This window comes from Cydia pomonella, chromosome 2, assembly GCF_033807575.1.
Source record: "Cydia pomonella isolate Wapato2018A chromosome 2, ilCydPomo1, whole genome shotgun sequence".
In the NCBI taxonomy this organism is placed as follows: Eukaryota; Metazoa; Arthropoda; class Insecta; order Lepidoptera; family Tortricidae; genus Cydia; species Cydia pomonella.
In genome coordinates this window covers 15,836,489-15,855,507 of record NC_084704.1, presented here as the reverse complement: position 1 = coordinate 15,855,507, position 19,019 = coordinate 15,836,489, and the positions used below count along the sequence as shown (strand labels likewise).

General features: G+C 37.3%; 1 protein-coding gene across 2 annotated transcripts; it reads right to left on the bottom strand.

The window, feature by feature from the left end:
• Window positions 1-4,841: 4,841 nt before the first annotated feature.
• Window positions 4,842-18,265, bottom strand: LOC133534471 (uncharacterized). 2 transcript variants are annotated; one of them, XM_061873613.1, is made up of 3 exons: window positions 18,076-18,257; window positions 6,409-6,786; window positions 4,842-5,558 (listed from the first exon to the last, which is right to left on the bottom strand). In XM_061873613.1, exons 1-3 carry the CDS (start codon window positions 18,223-18,225, stop codon window positions 5,400-5,402), a joined length of 687 nt encoding a protein of 228 aa, XP_061729597.1. In that variant the 5' UTR covers window positions 18,226-18,257; the 3' UTR covers window positions 4,842-5,399. The 2 variants fall into 2 exon arrangements, with proteins under 2 accessions (XP_061729597.1, XP_061729598.1); XM_061873614.1 differs by lacking the exons at window positions 4,842-5,558; window positions 6,409-6,786 and adding exons at window positions 9,683-10,260; window positions 10,362-10,463 and having other exon boundaries at window positions 18,076-18,265.
• Between the last annotated feature and the right edge of the window lie 754 nt (window positions 18,266-19,019).

Genomic DNA, 19,019 nt, shown 5'->3' with positions numbered 1-19,019 from the left:
TTTGCTCGGTTATAACTATTTATTGTAATATGGTGGTGTATATAATAATCTCAACTACATTTTTTTACTAAATTAAACTTGTCTAAAACAATAAAAATTAAAAAATTATACATAAACTTGAACATATAAAAAACAAAAATTAGTCACCGGGCGAGATTCGAACCCGTAACCCTCGTTTAGTAGTCCGCGTCTTAACCCGCTGGACCAGACGGACAGTGGCCGGCAACACAAAATTAGCGACCATATTCTGCGTCGAAAGAAAAACTCATGAAAACTCGAAAACACGCGTTTTCCCAAACATAAGACTAATCTAGATCGATTGTTTACCCCCAAAAACCCCCATATACCAAATTTCAGCAAAATCGTTAGAGCCGTTTCCGAGATCCCGGAAATATATATATTTATATATATACAAGAATTGCTCGTTTAAAGGTATAAGATAAATTGTTCGAATCTTTATTGCGGATTTACGTTAGAGATACCTATGTGATGTAAAGAATCCTCAGATGTTGATTTTTAACAACAAATTGTCAAATAATTAAAAAAAAATGGTAGCCACGTTCACTTACGGCCCGACTTGAGTTTTAAGATACGTAAAAAATTTGCTAAAGTTACATTATGAATCAGATATGTCAGTGTGAAAAGTAAAGTTTTTGTTTGAAGATACATAACTTTTGACACTGATGTATCCGATCCACATCGTACGTTTAGCAAAGTTTTGACGTATCTTGAAGTTCGAATCGGGCCGTAAGTATCTAAAATAACGAAAACTATCTTTGGACATCATTCAGGGATCGTTCCTATTGTTAGGATACGATCGATGATTCCAACTAGGCTTATTATAACTAAGTAGTATCGATATCGATTCCTCGATTCCACCCCAGGCCACGTCCCTTTAAAATAATAATACGAGTAGGTATTACCTACGTTGATATACTCTTCTCTCAAATTTACCCAAAATTTGATATGCATTTATAGAAATTCGCGCAAATGGTCGAAATCGAACGAAACCTAGACCTAGAGCAGAGTCCACCTGGAGAAGTACCTCCACCTTACAGAAAACCGTAGCCAAACAACACTAGACCCTACTCTTAGTGTTGTTTTCCTGCCGGTAAGGTTGCCAGAGCTCAACGAGGGTGCGGAGTGTTAGGGTCGGCAACGCGCATGTAACTCCTCTGAAATTGCAGTCGTACATAGGCTACGGAGACTGCTTACCATCAGGCGGGCCGTATACTTGTTTGCCACCGACGTAGTATATAAAAAAAACCAGAACGGTATTCTAAAATTTGTTTCGATATTGTTATGATACGACCTTGACCGCACCAACCAACTTGCTCCTTTACCATACCAAAAGCTGTAAACCATCGAAGATGTATGATATAATCTGTTTTTGATTTAACCTAACGTAGCCAAAATGACAATCATATAATAACAAACGTCAATCGAAATGTAAAAATGTATCAAGATGATAATGATGTATTATGCGAACGAAAAGTCCCATGCTTATTTTCATAAGTAAGTAGGTACATTAGTAAAATTTCGATTGACGTTTTCTACGAACGACTGTCACTTGGCTAGGCTCCCTGAACACATAATTCTACACTATACCGGTGGGGCATTCTCGGCTCCGTTCGGCTCAGCATTGCTTCGGGCAGGGTTGGCACAACTTGACGTCCCTTTGCGTGCACGACCACAATAAAATAAAATTACTTGAATTTTGACATCCCTAAATAACCGAAAGGGATAGTGCCATACATTAGAATGGAACAGCATGATTCGTCCCTGAATCGCTGTCAAACTTCGGTTTTGTAGTAAGTATCATTTCAGTACTATCTTTTATTTTTTATTACTATACCTCTCGCGTCGAATGATGGTCCCTATGACAGTTCCTTCGAGTATCTTTTGATTGGGCTTAATTAAAAAAAAATATTTATTGAAGAAATATTTATTTACCGTATTCTTATTATTTAAATGATACATTTTTAAATTAAATAATGTGAAAAACTAGCAAAAAATATATGTACAAAAATTTTACGTGACAGTTACTCCATATAAAAACGAAATCTCAGAAAAAATAAACTAATCGAAAAAGGAACCTAGATGGCGTTCTCAATGCACCATTTTCCCGCCTCAACGACATCTATCGGTAGCACTATAAATCGCGCCTGCTACGAAGTCAGGTTTGAAACCATCGCGCGCTTTTGGCAAACGCAAGGCATGCTATTGCTATGTCTATACGTGCGCCCACATGCGACCGATAGGTGGCGCTACAGTGGTATTCAGAATATACTGATAATTTAATTAAATGTAATAATAATATTAAATATTGCACTTGCATGAATTAAAGTTACTTTTGTTTTTTTTTATGTTTTTACTACGCAGGAGGATTTATCGTCCAAATAAGGCAGTGAAGAAAAATCATAAGTATTTATAGACACTGTAAAGAGGGGTAATTACAGACACAGTCGGAGTAGTAATCAAGTAGTAATAAACAGACAGGAGTAGACAGTAGAGGGGTAGTTACTGGGACAGAGGATTAACATCAGACAAAGGAAATATTCCCCAATTATATGAACGTGGCTGACAGGAGGATACCAGCATTAAGGTAAATTTTTCAACTAGCTAGATTATTCCGTAGTAAAAAATGGTCTGATGTTACCCCTCTGTCCCACGATATCCCACTTGACAGATCAGGTTAATATAAGGTCAATTATGGGGATAATAATAACTAAATTAAACAAATAAAAACAGGAAACATATATTTTTCTTATAATAATGTTTCATCTGCCGCTCCGAGGCCACAATTTGGCAAACAGAAAAATTGTTATTTACCTGTAAAAAAATCCTGTTTATTATAGCATATGAATTGTATGAACTATGTATGTATCTATTTCCGTAATAAAACGACGTCCAGGATTTTTTTTTTAGATTTTACTGGATTGGAATCCCGTCTCAATATTTATGGGGGTTTTGGATAAAATAACCTAAGTACCTATTTATTTATAAATAAATGTATATACAAATACATACCATTTACATACAAAAAGGGGAAAATGACCGTTCATGCGTACATTGTACAAATTTACCTCCTTTTTTTATTGACAAAATTGGTGAGCCAGACTATACCTAAACGTAGGTAACACATTCACCACTGAGCTACGGTCGAAAATACTTGTAGAGGCCAAATGACAACGTGTCGTGATTAGCGCTGAATGGGTGAATGCCAAAACTAAAACTAGACATCAAATCGTCATCCACTAAATAATGATTAAGGGCATGCGTATTCAATCTTGACGAAATTAGAGATTTTGACGTTGTCTCACGCTCACAGCCCGATTCGAACTTTAAGATACGTCAGAAATTTACTAAAGATACGATATGGAATGGATGCCAGTGTCAAAAGTGACGTTTTGTTTGAAAAAACGTCACTTTCTACATATCTAATCCATATCGTATATTTAGCAAATGTTTGACGTATCTTGAAGTTCGAATTAGGCCGTCACTGTATTTCATAACATAAGAACTATTTTATTTCATAGTTGGACATTTGGATTCATCCTTACTTCTTGCAATGCCCTTTGTACCCTTCCCTTTTCCCTTTGTAGAGATACTAATGGTCATTATGGACGCACACAATCTTGAATTTGAAGCGCCGGAATAAGCAGCGGCCCTATGGAACAATGTTTATAAGATGTCACAACGATACGAAACCGATGTGTCAGTATAAAAAATTACGTTTTTGGTTGAAGAAATGTCATCAGTGTCGTTCGTCGTCATCGCTGTGACATCTTATAAGCAATGATCGAGTTGGGCTGTAGGTTTATTCACATTAGCCGTAGTTTTGCGAATTGCACATATATATGCGATGCTATGCGAAGTGATAGTTGTATGCCTGAAATAATTAATAAAAGCGTGTTTTCATTTAAAAAAAACGGTCAAGTGCTAGTTCATTTACCTCGCGCACCGAGGATTCCATACACCGTAACCGTAACTTTCAATTTTCTCATGTAAATATAATCACGAAAGACTTTTAATTAGAAGTATACTATTAGCATAATTGTGTACAGTGCCATCTATGGGCAAATTGGCAAACTAATTTGTGCGATCTGTATGTGGGTAAGTTGGTTTTTCAGGGTTCTTTATCATGTGAATCGATTTCAATAATATTTGTTTTATTTGAAAGGTGTCTTTAGTGTAATCTAATAGGAATTTCAATTATAATAAATGCCCGCAAAGGGGATTAAATTGCAAATTAAATTATAAAATGTTTTTTTTTTTTATTTAAAAAAGAAGTCTGATTTTATTTTTCCTGTAATCTTTATGATGGACGCACACAATCTTAAATTTAAAGCGCCGAAATAAGCAGCGGCGGGTAAAAATTTCAAACTTTTTCATTCGTTAACATCGGAGATAAGGGGGGAATGGTTTTTTTTCACATTTTCCTTACTACGTACGTACGTACTGTTACGTTAAAAATAAAATAAAAACTCACTTCCAATATGTCTCAATTAACGTTGTTCATTACTGTTCCAAATTTTAGGCTTAAGTACTTCTCGAGATATTTAGCAATGTGGCAGACGGACGAACAGAGTCGCACCATAAGGGTTGCTTTTGTACCTTTTTGGTACGGAACGCCAAAAAACATTATTTATATTAGCACATTTTATTTAGTTATTGCTACTTAAAATGTTACCTATGCAATCCTATTCTAATTCAAAATTTTCTGTAAATCATTTTTTTTTACTCTTAAGGGCATTTTACTTAGTTCTTAAAATATACCTACTTAAAATGTATGAATATTAGTGTAATTTTAGGGATGAGACAAGGATATACAGAGTCAATATGTTTTAATATGATTTATTTATAAAATTATTTAACTAAGTAGTCACACCATTCAAAAGAAGTATTTTTATTTATAATATGAAGGACCATAAACTCCAAGACTAAGTTTCTAATGAGCAAATAAATATTTGAATAATTCAAATTAAGACTAAACTTATTAATAATATTTACCTATGACACGTCGGCACATGGTCGTTTTTACGTTAAACGCATCAAGGTACCTATTAATTTTGGTAACTTAGTTTAGTTGGGTATTTTAGATAATCAATTATTATATGTAGGTATGTAGTATAATAATTAAAGCATAGGTAGTATATACCTACTACAAAAAATGCTTACTAAATTATCTTTAACAACTTTGCTGGTGTTTTTTGTAGTTCAATATGACGACATTGTTTATAGGTGCTTATTTTCATTAAGTACGAAAATGAAAAGGCTAATAAATCAGTCAGTGCTACACCAAAACTAAGTGGCCACGTTTTCATCAATTCTATGCTAATTCAATTAGTGTTCAATTATAAGCCTCTAAAATTAAAATGGCTGTTTTTTCAACGGCGTCACGCACTTCGGCGTCGGCGCACCTCGTTGTCGGCGGGCGCGGGGGCGGCGGTGGTGGTGGTGGTGGTCGTGGGCGGGTCAAGACCCTTGATCTCGAAGGGTCCGCGGAACAGCGGCCGGAACAGCCGCAGGAACGTCTGGTATCGCACCGCCGAGTTCTGCAATACATACATACAACATCACTTTCAAACGTTGCTATTGCAATTTTTGTTTGCTATTTCTCAGATGGACGGGCGCTTTTACAGTAACGATGGGTATCTATCCTTAATTTTAACAATCAAAAACACGCGTACTAACGTATACGGCAACTTAACTTTTCAGGAATTTCCTTAGATTAACCTATAGGTAGGTTAGGTTAGGTTTGTTTTATGCCAATCCTGAAAAGTTACGCTTTACTGACTACCGAAAATGCGGCCAAACAATACATTATGACTTATGACTTAAAACTTAGGGATTTTTGGGAAACAATAGATATCCGGCACAATACCTCTCAATTACTTTAGTGTAGTTTTCATCGCGCGCAGCGCGTATCGAATAAGCAGAACACATTATTTATAAATGTGTTAAACGTATTTAGAAACTGTATTTTTATTTTTATAAAATATGCACGATGAGGAGTCAAGGAAGAAGCTCCAAACATTAACCTTTCAAATGACTACGTTATATGTATTGTTATTGAATTTGTTGAACCTTGGCTATATGTCTAGTAGATAAGCAATAACCAACAATTTAAAGAAGTGTCTAGAGACCTTCAGATAATTAACACACTTGTGAGTACCCGATTACATATTACAAAAAGGCTATTGTGATGACCTGATGATGGCTTATTCATGGCGGCTTTTAGTCATGGACTCTTATTGTTATTCATTGAGTTACGTATCATTGTCTCGGCAAAATGGAAATTTCACAAATAAATAATTAGTACCACCCTATTATTTTATTCATTTTCAGTCTAACTCTCGTAATTTTATAGGTTTCGATGTTAATATAAAATTGTAAAATGATTACCTGGATGACGTCTCCAACAATTTTAGTAGTCTTGATAAGGAGCGACACGGATGGTCCAAACAGGTTCCCGGGAAAGTCCAGGCTCACTTTGTTCCGGTCGAAAACGGGGATGTCGTCTGCCGAAGTCTTCGTCGAGCTCGCTGGCGTCTGTCGCTGAGGGCGCGCGAGCGCTGCGGGGCGGGAGGTAGGCCCGACTTGGGGTTGAGGCGGTGACAAAGGGTACACTAGGAGATCCGCTTGAGTAGCCCTCGAAGGGCGTGGATGAGATGGCGTATCCTGCTGTAGTCCCGGAGAAGCCTCCGCCTGTTGACGCGCTGATGTAGGGGGTAGCAGTAGACCCTGGGTGGCCCTCACCAGGCGCTTCGACGTAGTGCCACTCTGCACATAATGGACAGGCTCGCATCGATCCGCACTCGCTCACACTCTGACCTCTTTTCTGAAACTTCTGCACGCAATCGCTCCCTACTATTGTCTGATAATGTTTGTATATTTTATTGTTGATGTTATCTGATGTGTTTAATGAATACTTTTGACACATATGTCACATACATTTGTTACAACCGTAATAGATATGTATATTAAAATATATTCGAGATAAGAAATAATTAGTTAGGTACGTAGATATTCAATGAAAAATATTAAAATCTAGACAGAGGAAGAAAGTATGTAAATAGAAACATATATAACAGGAACATAAATGGGAAAATATCAACTAAGTAGGAAGAAAAAGATTCATTGGTTATTGTTTAATATATTATATTTTATTGTTACAATACAATATTTTTATAATATATTGGATATCGAACATACACTTCAATGTAATGTCAAAACATTTATTTTTCGGGTTAGGACCGATGTCGGACGGTTGGCAGTTTTTCTGTGAATTCGGGTGCAAAGAAAGAAGATGCTGTGGATATGGGACCGATTTGTGTGTGCGACATTTGTGTAGAAAGTGTAAAATGTGTAAAACGTTTAAGTGCGAGCTACAATCACTACACATACAATCCCCTGGGCACGGGCAGGCAGTAAAATAATTTCATATCCCCCTTTGTTTCAATACGAGCGAGAGCTGATCAATCTTTAATCATACTGTCATTGTCAGCTTTTCATCATTAGCTATATAATTTACTATTTAAATAATTATTATAATTAAAGCATAATTATTTTGCAAATATATAGAAAAGCAGTTACTACATAAATAAATATTTACAATTATTTTTATAATATTCGCTAACAATCATTTTCGCTGCCTTTTACCTGCCAAAGGTATTATCTAGAAAGCACTTAAAAGCCACACAAAAATCATAGGTACATAGTATCGCTAAAATATAATTTGAAGCATTTAAATAATCCATACAAGTTTCTTTCGTTTTGCCTGTCTTACGATAGCGCATTGTTTTTACGTGTAGTCGAATTACGAAGTAATATGTGGGCTGTGCAACATGCAGTGCTAAAAGTGAACGTGCCGGATCACCTTGCGCGAAGGCCGAGTGGTGCGGTGAGCGGCGAGGCTCAGACTAGAGACTAGCGAGGACTAGACACTGGCTAGGGGTAGCTATACAAAGGGTAACCAAACATAGACTAGCTGAAACTAGCAACAGATTAGCAAAAACCTAGCAATAACTAAAAATATATAGACTACTAAACTGGACTAGGGGTAGACTAGCGGTGTTAAGCGACAGATTAGGTAACCCTTAAATCAACATAAAAAAGTGGTCGTGAGTTCAAACCTCCTTGGCGCTCAATAGTCGTGAAGACTCATTAGGGAAAAATGCATAACGAGGATTAATTTAATTATTATCAAATCTAATACGAGTCAAGGCACGCGTCTTCGTGAATGACACGAGCTATATATCCAGTATTTTGGGCTGGTGTCGAATTAAGGGTAAGACTTGAGTGAAGACGAGACTGCCCGTAACGTTTATTAAAAAAACGAGACTCAAACCTGATAGCCTTACATTCATTGTGGTATTTGTAATCATACATTTGTATATATATATACACATAATCTACATACACCCTTGAAATCATAGGTACTACATTAGGTACTAATGCATATAAATATAAAATATTATTCAAGACATACATATTTTTAATAAATAAATTTTGATATTATTTGTAAAGTTCGCTGTTCCATCAGAACTACCCATATGTCACATTAATATTAAAACAGTATTATTATGCGGAACTTAGAAAAAATACCAAAGGGTTTTAAAATAATAGTATGGGGACTATTTTAATATCAGATCAAAAGTCTCTACATAAAACGATATTTTTAATTGAGTCAGGTCAAGATTTTCTTCAGTTGAAGATCATCTTTAAATACAGAACTAAAAATATTTTACTGAATAATATTGATGTGCATCATTAGACGCACCACTTCCAACGTCGGCTGGGTAACCAACGATAGGATTATCGTCATCACCTTTTGTTATAGTTGACGTAATATATTTTGCACTTATTTGGTCATAAAACTTTACGAATACAAAAGGAAAAAAGAGGGAATAACTAGTTATGATACTTTGTGTTACTGGGAATATATCGACACGTATAATATAAGGTGGTAAATGAACCTTTTTTGCGACACAAATCGTATTGATTTTAAAATTAATCGTTTTTACATAAATCTTATTTTTTAAATAATAGATTACAAATTGAAAAGTTGGAATACTAGGAAAAATTACAATTTCAAATATAGAAAAGTACCTGGGATCAAGATTGTTTATCTCAATGGATCAATAGAAATTTAAAATGTCGGTTGTTCGTATTGTTCAATGCCAGGACATACTGTTATATTTGCTTATCTTTTTTTAATCTCGACTATAAGTAAGTATATTTTAAGAATTTAAGCGGCTCGACTACGAATATGTATTATTGAACTGTAGTTAATGTATCTACAAAATCAAATTGGGGACCTACGACTACAAAGCCTGCTTTTAAGTCAAAGTTACTACAATAACTATAATTCCCTCGCCTCCCTAAAATACTTTTATGTACAATATAATACAATTAAAAGGTAGTTACATTCCATGCTACTTAATGATTAGCGTCGCAATTTGCAGCTACATTACTGATGTCTACTTCACTAAACACTACTTACACCCTGTCTTGGGAATGTTTTATGGCGATTTGTATATTTGGAAAGGTGAACCAATGTGAAAATAATGCAATATATCTTTATGCAATTCAGTTAGGCATAAATCACTCCCAATATACTATAGTGCAGCAAAAGGGCTCTGGGATGAGGAAAGGTATGGTGCAGACAAACAAACAGTTGGAAGGAATATGTTTAATATCACCACCATTCACCTAAACCTATTTACAATATAAATACAGTGCCGCGGCGAGAGGGCGCCACAGGCGTGAGCAGGAGAGGAGGGAAAGCCACGGACTGTACAGGCGGCTTAAGGGACGGGAAAGGATGCGGATAGGGATAGGGAAGAGTGCGTTGAATTAAGAGGAGTCATCCTCCTCCTCCGAAGAGTCAATAGTTTCAACAGTGGCGCCTGCGCCGGCACCGCCCGACAGCGAGCCTGACAGCGACGACACGAGCGACAGCACGGAGCCCAGCCCACCTCCACCAGCGCCGCCGGTGCTCTGGCCCGCCCCGCCTACGCCGCCGGATCCGCTACTGCTGCCTCCAGAAAGACCGCCCAGCAATCCGGACACGGCCTGGATCTTCGGCCCGATTAACTGCAACAACGGACCCGCTATCTGGCTTACTAGCCCACCCAGGGACGCTAGGCCATCATTGCGCGGAGTTTCAATGCCGAGCGCACGATTCTTTTCAATATTGGTACGGTCCAAAGTATCCACTAGCCTCGTTTTCGCGTCGATGATTGAGTTGACTTTCTGCAACATAGAGCCGTGAGTCAGTGTCAATATATGGGTAGTGATGAAGCCACATAAAGCCACAATGAAGACAACATCGGCAGGCTAGCGGGCGTACTTACCCCGAACGCGAGCCCGAGTACGGCGTTTTTGATGCCGAAAGAGGCCTGCGCGAGACCCTCCAGCTTTCGTTTGGGTCTCCCCGCCACCTCGCCCTGCGCCTCCTGCACACACACAGACACACACGACCGTCAACAGGTGCGTGTACACAAACATAAACACTACACTGACACCATAAAGCACTTCGCCATCACCAGTTATACCGTTCGCACCGAGAGAAAATTAGTTCCCATCGAATTGCAAGCGTTTGTTCACCGAAATAGTTCACAGCATTCAAATCAACGATTTTAATAATAGATTAGCGGCGGAACTAGGTCCAACATACTGCCTATAAAATGTTGTAATGAGTTTATTGCCTACTGTGAGAAGCAAATTGTAGACTGAAATGCGAATTTCATCACGCTTGATAATAAAGGGTGTTATTTCAGGCAGAAATCAGGGAATTAGCCAATATTACTCTAAAATCCAAAATTAATCATTACATCATTATTTGACCCTGATTTGCTGCTGGACACAAAATATTCAATGAAAGGGACTATTATTCAATGTAAGTATGTATTCTATTGCTGTGCGAATTTATTGTATTTGACAAATTGATTTGTTTATAATAAGTACTTTGAGTAAGTTGAGAAAATGGAGGAAATATACACCATTCTATAGTGAATGTAAGTAAATAATAGCAGTCATATTAAAAAAAATTAGTCGAATCATAAAACCGCGCCCGCCTATATCGCAATTATTACATAATATAAGAAAACAAACACTGAGGCTTATTCTGATTGTAATAACAGTTTATGAATTTGATATGGGTATATTATGGATAAATAATCTGTTAGTGTCTAATGTGATATATATATTTTTTTCTTCTTCTGGCTTTTACTCCCTGCCAATTTGCACAGGGTGAATTCGCCAATGTCAGTGTTGACCAAAGGTGTTAATGTGATATTACTGGTGACACATTCATGTCACTTTTGACACTGACAGACAAAATCCATATCAAATTCATAATCTATTATTACAATTAGAATTAGCCTCCATGTCCATAAATTGTAAGAGTTTACTGTGTTTGATGTGTGTCGGATATGAGATAGTCACCGTAAAATGACTTCTCGCCTCAGCGTGCCAAAGAAACGAGAAATTACATAAAACGAACTATATTTAAGAAAAAGTATTTGTACAATGAGGATTATGTTTCCTTATGATACATAAAAAAATAGGAATGAGCCAAAAAAAGTCAGATGCTAAGTTAACTATGGTGCAGCAGTATCACAAGATTTGCGTGGACTTGTATGCGGTTTACGATAATTATAAGTACATAATACCAACTATACGCACAACACCGCACACCACATTCAGGTTTATGACTCGACCCGTCGATATTGCAGTTGTTAATAACGAATCTGTCAACTTTAACATAGTTACGAACTATGTTGTTAAAAAGAGGATACTTTCGTTTTCTTTAAGAAATTTAAGACGTTAGTGGATGACCGCTTCTCTATAGAAACGTCCCCATTTTCTTCCCTGGATATTGACATCATGGAAAATGTTTTACACAATTTATTATTCCTGTATAAACTATACCCATGCTCTTTGTTTGACTTATTTCGATTTATTTATAAAAGTTAGGAGCGAATAACAAATTGTATACTAATTTTTACACTTATAATAATTAAAACATTGAAAAAAAAACGTATATATCAAATTGCGTAAGCATATTTTCTATATTATTAATATTCCGATACGAAAATGAGGACTACGTTTGTATGGGAAATCGGTCACGTGACTTCGCACCCTTTGTTTTAAGAATATAGCCGTGTAAAATTAAAAATTATTATAAAAAAAATTGGTACTACTACTTTTTAAACGCCTCTCCATTTAGGATTTTTCAACAATAATCCATGGACATTTTTTTAAAATGCCAGAGATTAGCAAATAATCCATGCCTATTTGTGTTTGTAATTTTTCAAACGATAGACTTAGCACCATGTTATAATTTCTAAGGTAAGGATTTAATTTTCACTCTTTTGCTAGACCCTTATATCCATAATCAGTTAATAAATTTTCTGAACATTGGTGAATAGGTTGGATCTCTAAAGATGGACATTAGTATGTGTTGGGTGGCGGATAACACGGACGCGGGTCGAGGCCGGCCAGCGCGCGCGAGCGTCCGTGGCCGAGCCCAATTGCCCAACAAACCCGTCTAGCGCTCGCTCGAGATGCGCTGCTGAGAGATAGTTTGCAACACAAAACTTTAAGATCCTAAATGTTGAAATATGTGTGACTAGCTAAATCGTATACTTACATGAATTACTAAATAGCATCATCTTTACGCATAAGGCAGGAAATCAAAAGCATTGTGCAAATACAAAAATAAAGGAAAAAAAAAAACAGTTAATGTTTTTCATTTTAACTTTAGGTATTTAGGTAGTACGAAGTCGTATCGTTACCAATGCGGTAGTTGCCAGCTGTACATTTTCCGCTTTTGCAAACTTAAAACAATTCTTAATATATGAGTGTAATGTCTGTAAATATAAAGCCCAGGTCGATAAAGTAAGCCACGGGGTCTGCACGGCATTTGCTGCTTGTTATAATTGCGCTGCATTGTGTTGCATCACTGGCTGGGAACTAGCATTACGTGCAAAAAGCTCCGCGCTCCGTCCCCGCCCCGCCGAGTGGATGAGACGAGTTGCGTAAGAGTGCATCGCGCTGCACTATCAATGGATAAATGCATAATTTTCTTCAACGAACCGCGATTAGCACTTAATGAGCTAAGCGTGCGATAAAATGATTTAACAGTCCTACCTCGAACACTTAAATAACATTAAGAATTTTCTGGGACATTCTGGGGTCAGAGGTGGCATAAAATATAATGAGAGTGCTTGTGCCATGCCAATGTACAGTAAATTATTTTGAAAGTAGTTCGTGTAAGGACAACGTTTATGCAGCATGTTTTATATTACGTACAAGGTCGCGCGGGCCCAAATTTGCAAACTTATGAAAAGTGGTTTCGCTGTCCAGTAAACGACAAGTGTTAATCGTGTCTGTAGCTTAGTCATTTGGCAAATGATAATTGCCATATTATCATTATGGCACAAATAAAAGTCTATACTCAGAATGGCAAATCCCGCTAACGTATAATAATAGTGATTATGTTAATACTCATTGATACGCAAACTTCCCCTGAAGGTAATTTTGGTATGATTGCTCATCCTGCGCTTTCCTTTAACATAGACCTTGGTGTCTCCGGATAGCCCGCTATCACATCTGTTCTAGGCACGTTATGAGGGCACGATATCGCGTGCAAGTAGGCTTGCATTTCTCTCATCAATATCGAAATGTGGAATTGTTCGGTTTAGTTGAATATTAGTAGGCTACTGAAAATAATTTATTTCCATTTCCACGGACATTGCAACGAATCGTCTGCGATAGATGTTACAGTTACAGGACAGCATCTAAGTTATTATTATTATGTAATTATACACGAGCAGCTATTTAGCCGATGAGCCTATATGTCAGGCATTTATTTATGTATATCCCTACTTTACTCCGTCCCATACGTATAATAAATAAAAGATAATTATTATTGTTCATAAATATATACTTAGCATCATTTAATCGTTAGTAAAGTGTTACATAGGATAGTTTTCCTTACTTCTTCTAAATTTACATAAAATATACATAAATGAGTCAGAAGTTAGCGGTTGCGTGAGAAGCAAGAGAGGCAGAGCGTCGACATCAAGGAATACAGTCCATACAGTAACAAACAATAATAACAACAACATTGACCGCTACAACAACAACAAATAACAAAAATATACAAAGATACAACAAATAAACAATTGTCCAAACATGAAAATGTAATGATTATTTATAATTTTGAAGCATACCTAATGATGAAGTTTCAAATAGAAAATGCGAAATTAGACTCATCTCAAAAATGCCACATGATGTGGACTTAATAATTTAACAAATTGATGAAAAAAATAATTGTTCCATATCAGAATAAAATTTTATCAAGTCCTCCTTGACTTTATTTTGTTACCTTTATTTTTGACGTTTCGGCGCAGGTTTCACTGGTCTAGTTCGCGGATAACAACTGGGCTATAACCGCGAAAATCGAATTTCGTCAACTTCTGGCATTTTTCTCTGTCACTCAAATTACGTCTTAATGGGAGTAAAAGAGAAATATCCCCGCAATTTACGAATTTCCGTTTTCCCTGATGTCCCAGCAAAATGTCAAAACAAAGATTTCTGTAAAAACAACGTCCCGACGCAAAGTGTATGAAAAAGTTGGGTGAACATCAGTATTATTCACGAGTTGTGCGAGAAGCGATTGAAATCAGGAAACACCCCAGTAATGTTAATAGGGAACATGTTTTTTTAACTTATCGCCAACGTGGGAACTGGTGATCCAGAAGTTAAAGTCAAGGAATCTATCTTGGGATTTGTGCGCGGATGTACTCGTATGTACTGGTATTATGTGGTGGGGCTTCCAAATACCGGTATTAATACCGAAAGTGTCTTAATCAATACGGGGATCCCTGTGTTGACCATGAATCGCTTAAAAATTTAGACTTTTATTAAAAAAGAGAATTAAGGGAATTAATTAAATAAGTAATATCATTTCACCCACCTGGTTGGCAATAATATTATCCTCCTTGTTGACTTCACTACACTACAGTTCCTTGCTCATTTCTTTTTGATTTTTGTAATAATTTAAAGAACCAATTATATTAATATCATATGATATGATATCATATAGGATATCCCAGAACTTCAGAATTCATCATCAAATATTTATCTGACGCATACGCACGGATCTTGTTTCCATAATAAAAATGTGGTCAAGATGCCAGTTAGATGCGCCTGACGTGTAGTAATTCTCTTGATACAGCCAAATAGAACCATTTTCATGGATATACACGGATTAAACGGCACATTTTCCTTGTTTCTGAAAATATCATGATATTGGTATTGCATTAAAAATACCGGTATTAAAAAAGATTAAAATTTCATTTTTGGTACAAGCTTTTATCGCTGACTGTACTTTTCTTTTAGGCAACTAATACTCATTGACACAATTCTAACGACCATAAACACAATTAGTTTGTGTTGTTTTATCATCATCCATCATATCGCATTGTCATCCAATTTACATATGTATGCAAATTTTCCGTTTAATCGGAAATTGTTGAGTGAGCCAAATTTAGCTTCCACCCACACTAACTAACAAGGCAAGTTAAATAAAATCCCGGGATCCCGGTAATGGAAGCTCTAATGTGTGGTGGATGGTTTGAGTTTGTGATGTCTACCCCCAACTTTTCGTCTGGAAGTGACGCAAATTCTGTTATGATATTTAGCTGGGCTAGATCAGTTATCCGCAAACAAGTGTAGCCTGCATCGAAACGTCGGAAATAAAGGTACTTAACAAAATTATTTCGCAATATACCCGATAAAATTATGTTTAATATGTATTCTAAAAACTAAAGTTTTTAATGTTATATGGTTTTGTATTGTTCCAATTCCGCATTTAATGAGGAATGCATGTATCAAAGCCAGCATAGTGCGTCAAGCACTCCTGTCGTAGCAGCCTCTCCGTAATTGGGATGATCCTTAAAGGAAGACTCACGCTAGACCGGGCCGGGTTATTTTCTATGACGGCTGATCGGTGATAACGCGGTGCTTTCCATAGAAAACAAAGCGCCGGAAGCTACGGCCCGGGCCTAACCGAGTCTAGCGTGAGGCATCTTTAGAGCGCTGGTTTTTAATCTCCTTAATCAATCAACATAATTGATTATGTTTCTTTTGATGTATTCAATTTTTCTACAGTGGCAAAAAGAAGTAGAAGAGTCGGCTGAGGCTGCTGTTCAGCATGCATTTTTTTACAAAGACTAAAGTGAAAGTATCCTATGCATAGAGAGATGCTATGAAATGCAGTGAAGATTTATGGCGTTATTCATAAACGCATTACAAGCCGAAATTAGCTATGAATCGTTTGTCTTTATCGGTCAGTTTGACTGATATATTTGTAAGAAAGGGATAAAACATAATTGAACTAATTCAGGCACGTAAAGTTTTATGAATAAGGGGATTATATATAGGTATAATTTGTACGGCGGCGTTAGAGTAAAAAGCAATAAAACTTGTACGATAGCATTTTCATTTCAAAAGGTGATAAGTTGATAAGTCGTAATACGAAGAAGTGAATTTAGACCTAAACACAGTTTATATTGAAGCTTAAAAAAATATGTTTCTTAAACAAAAGATATCTGCAACAGCATAAGGTTGTCAAAACTGTAATAAGGGAGTCACTTAATACAACATATGTATCTAATCACTAAACCAATACCAATGAAATACTAATTGGAAACTCCCGATTGAAGATTGAATTTTACTGATGTCATTTGATATTAATTCTTAGTAAATCCACTAAATACGTTAGCTTTTTGTATAGGTAAGAAATAACTAACGCTCATTTTACATTAAATAACTACTTAGCTTATCTTTATGGCTCTTACCCCTAAGCCGCCGGACTAACTATACTACCCTAACCAAACCTAGGTCATATATGAATGTCGCGTGTTGATGTCGGCTCATAATTATTGTATCGCAGGTATGATGTGCCTATTTCATTCTACCAGGACATCCAAACAGGAAATTGTATTATAGAGAGCTATTCAGAAAAAAAAGTTGAAACCTTAATGAGGTTTTTCATTTGAGTAAATAAGTAATGAAAATTATAATCATTGTCATCTTTTTCTGACGTTGTCCTGGAACTTTCCCATGGCTCATTTGGGGTGCCTGGAGTCCGCACGGCATTGACAGGCTAAATAACTAAGTCCGGTCATTCGGTAGTACCACGTGATAGTGATCGCCGGTATCGGCATCGAAGCGCGCTCCCGGCGCTGTTCTCGTAATGAATACATAACGAGTTGCGAAATAAGCAAGTGACCAAGCGACCCCGACCGCAGTGCACGCGGTAATGCGCCTGCTTCAACAAATTATGAATTATGACTTCTCATTAACTAATGCACTTATGATACTGTGTCACAAATATGTTAATAGCTACGTAGTCACGAGGCCTATTTGTTAAATTCTTCTAATATATAAAAATCTGATTTCGAACATTCAGCTCAAATCAGCTTTTCTTTCCCTTAATAGAAGATGGTTCAAGAACATAGATAAGTTTATTTGTTCAAGGTGTGTATTGCGCCGGCGCCTAAACCATGCGTTGCGAAGTTGCGCGTGAGCACATCGTACACGACATACATACATACATGACCCACTTGACATCGTTACCTTCGTTCTCTGATACAAAATTGGACAAGCTCCTGAATCAACAAAATATTAAACAATCTGACTGATGATAATGATTTCTTTTATTACGAGAATGAACGCCATTGGGACGCCTCGCCCGTTCTGCGCACATAGCGCGGATGTATTTTTCTTGTGGTCATCATCGGGTTCCTGAACTTATGAAGTTGCTTATTCGATTTATGATGCGCGGGGACTGTAGACGTATGAAAGCAGCGTGCAAAGTTCACAAGTTCAATAAAAAAATTGCCTTAAACTCAGGAACAGTGCACATCACTTAGCTGTATGAAACATGATGCAGATAAAGAGCCAGATCACTTCAGGAATGGGTGATATTTACTTGAATTAGTAAGCCTATAGGGTTTATCGACTACATTAGTAAGTCACATGCGGGGTTCTCACTTGTTCTGGCTGCAGTGAGTTATCCTCTGCGAGCTGGCGGCGCGCGCGCGGCCGCGGGTGCGAGGGAGTAGCGGCGGCGAGCGCCAAAGAGAGCGCGAGTGTGAGCGCCACGAAGCGCGTGTGGACGGGAGTGGTACGTGTGCGCGACATGGTGCTGGCCGGGAGACTGCCGCTGCAGCCGCTGCGCCCGACCGCCTGCGCTTCGTAGGGGGGATGAGCTGTGTGGGGGTGACACATGCTCCGTAGAGGTGAAGCGGCCTTCGCCTCGTAGAGACAGCTCTACGCAATTCTAAGGGATGAGTATTTTGTCAAACGCAAAACATATTGTTCCTTCCGGGTAACACGTCAACAGAACGTCACTGTATTTGATTAGTTTCCAATGTCAACAATACCTGCCGGCATAGTAAAGTCTCACTAATATAATTTTAAGGGTTCCGTAGTCAACTTTAATATCAAATGTCCGTTCGTCTATCGGCCTGCTTATTTATCTGTACATCTTCGGCTTAGATTAGTAATCCTCAGTAATAGAAAGCTGCCATTCGCTATGGATATTGGGTACATAGGTACCTATTCGTTTACCAAGCACACCGACAAAGTTTCTTCAAAAGAAAACGTCACTTTTGCCACTGACATATCCAATCCAAATCGTAGGTATCTTTAGGAAATTGGCGTGTCTTAGAGTTCGAATCGAGCCGTTAGTCTATTTTTAACGATTACAACGCCATCAGGGTGCTTAGCCAACATGCCAATCGTTAACCGTAGCGTAGCGTAGTCAACTCTCTCTATCACTCTTCCATATAAGTGCGACAGTGACAGTTGTTTCGTTCGCTAAGGAATTCTTTTGCGCGTTTATCCTTATTTTGTTTATTCGTTTCGGTCTCTTAGAAATTCTAGCAGAATTTGTTTGTTTATTATTATTTTGTTTCAAAATTAGCATAACTACT

Coding starts and splice junctions, on each gene's coding strand:
- LOC133534471 (XM_061873613.1), bottom strand. CDS start 18,225: ATGTCGCGCACACGTACCACTCCCGTCCACACGCGCTTCGTGGCGCTC. Junction 6,787..18,075: donor ACTCACTGCAGCCAGAACAA/GTGAGAACCCCG, acceptor CATTATGTGCAG/AGTGGCACTACGTCGAAGCG. Junction 5,559..6,408: donor TTGTTGGAGACGTCATCCAG/GTAATCATTTTA, acceptor TATGTATTGCAG/AACTCGGCGGTGCGATACCA.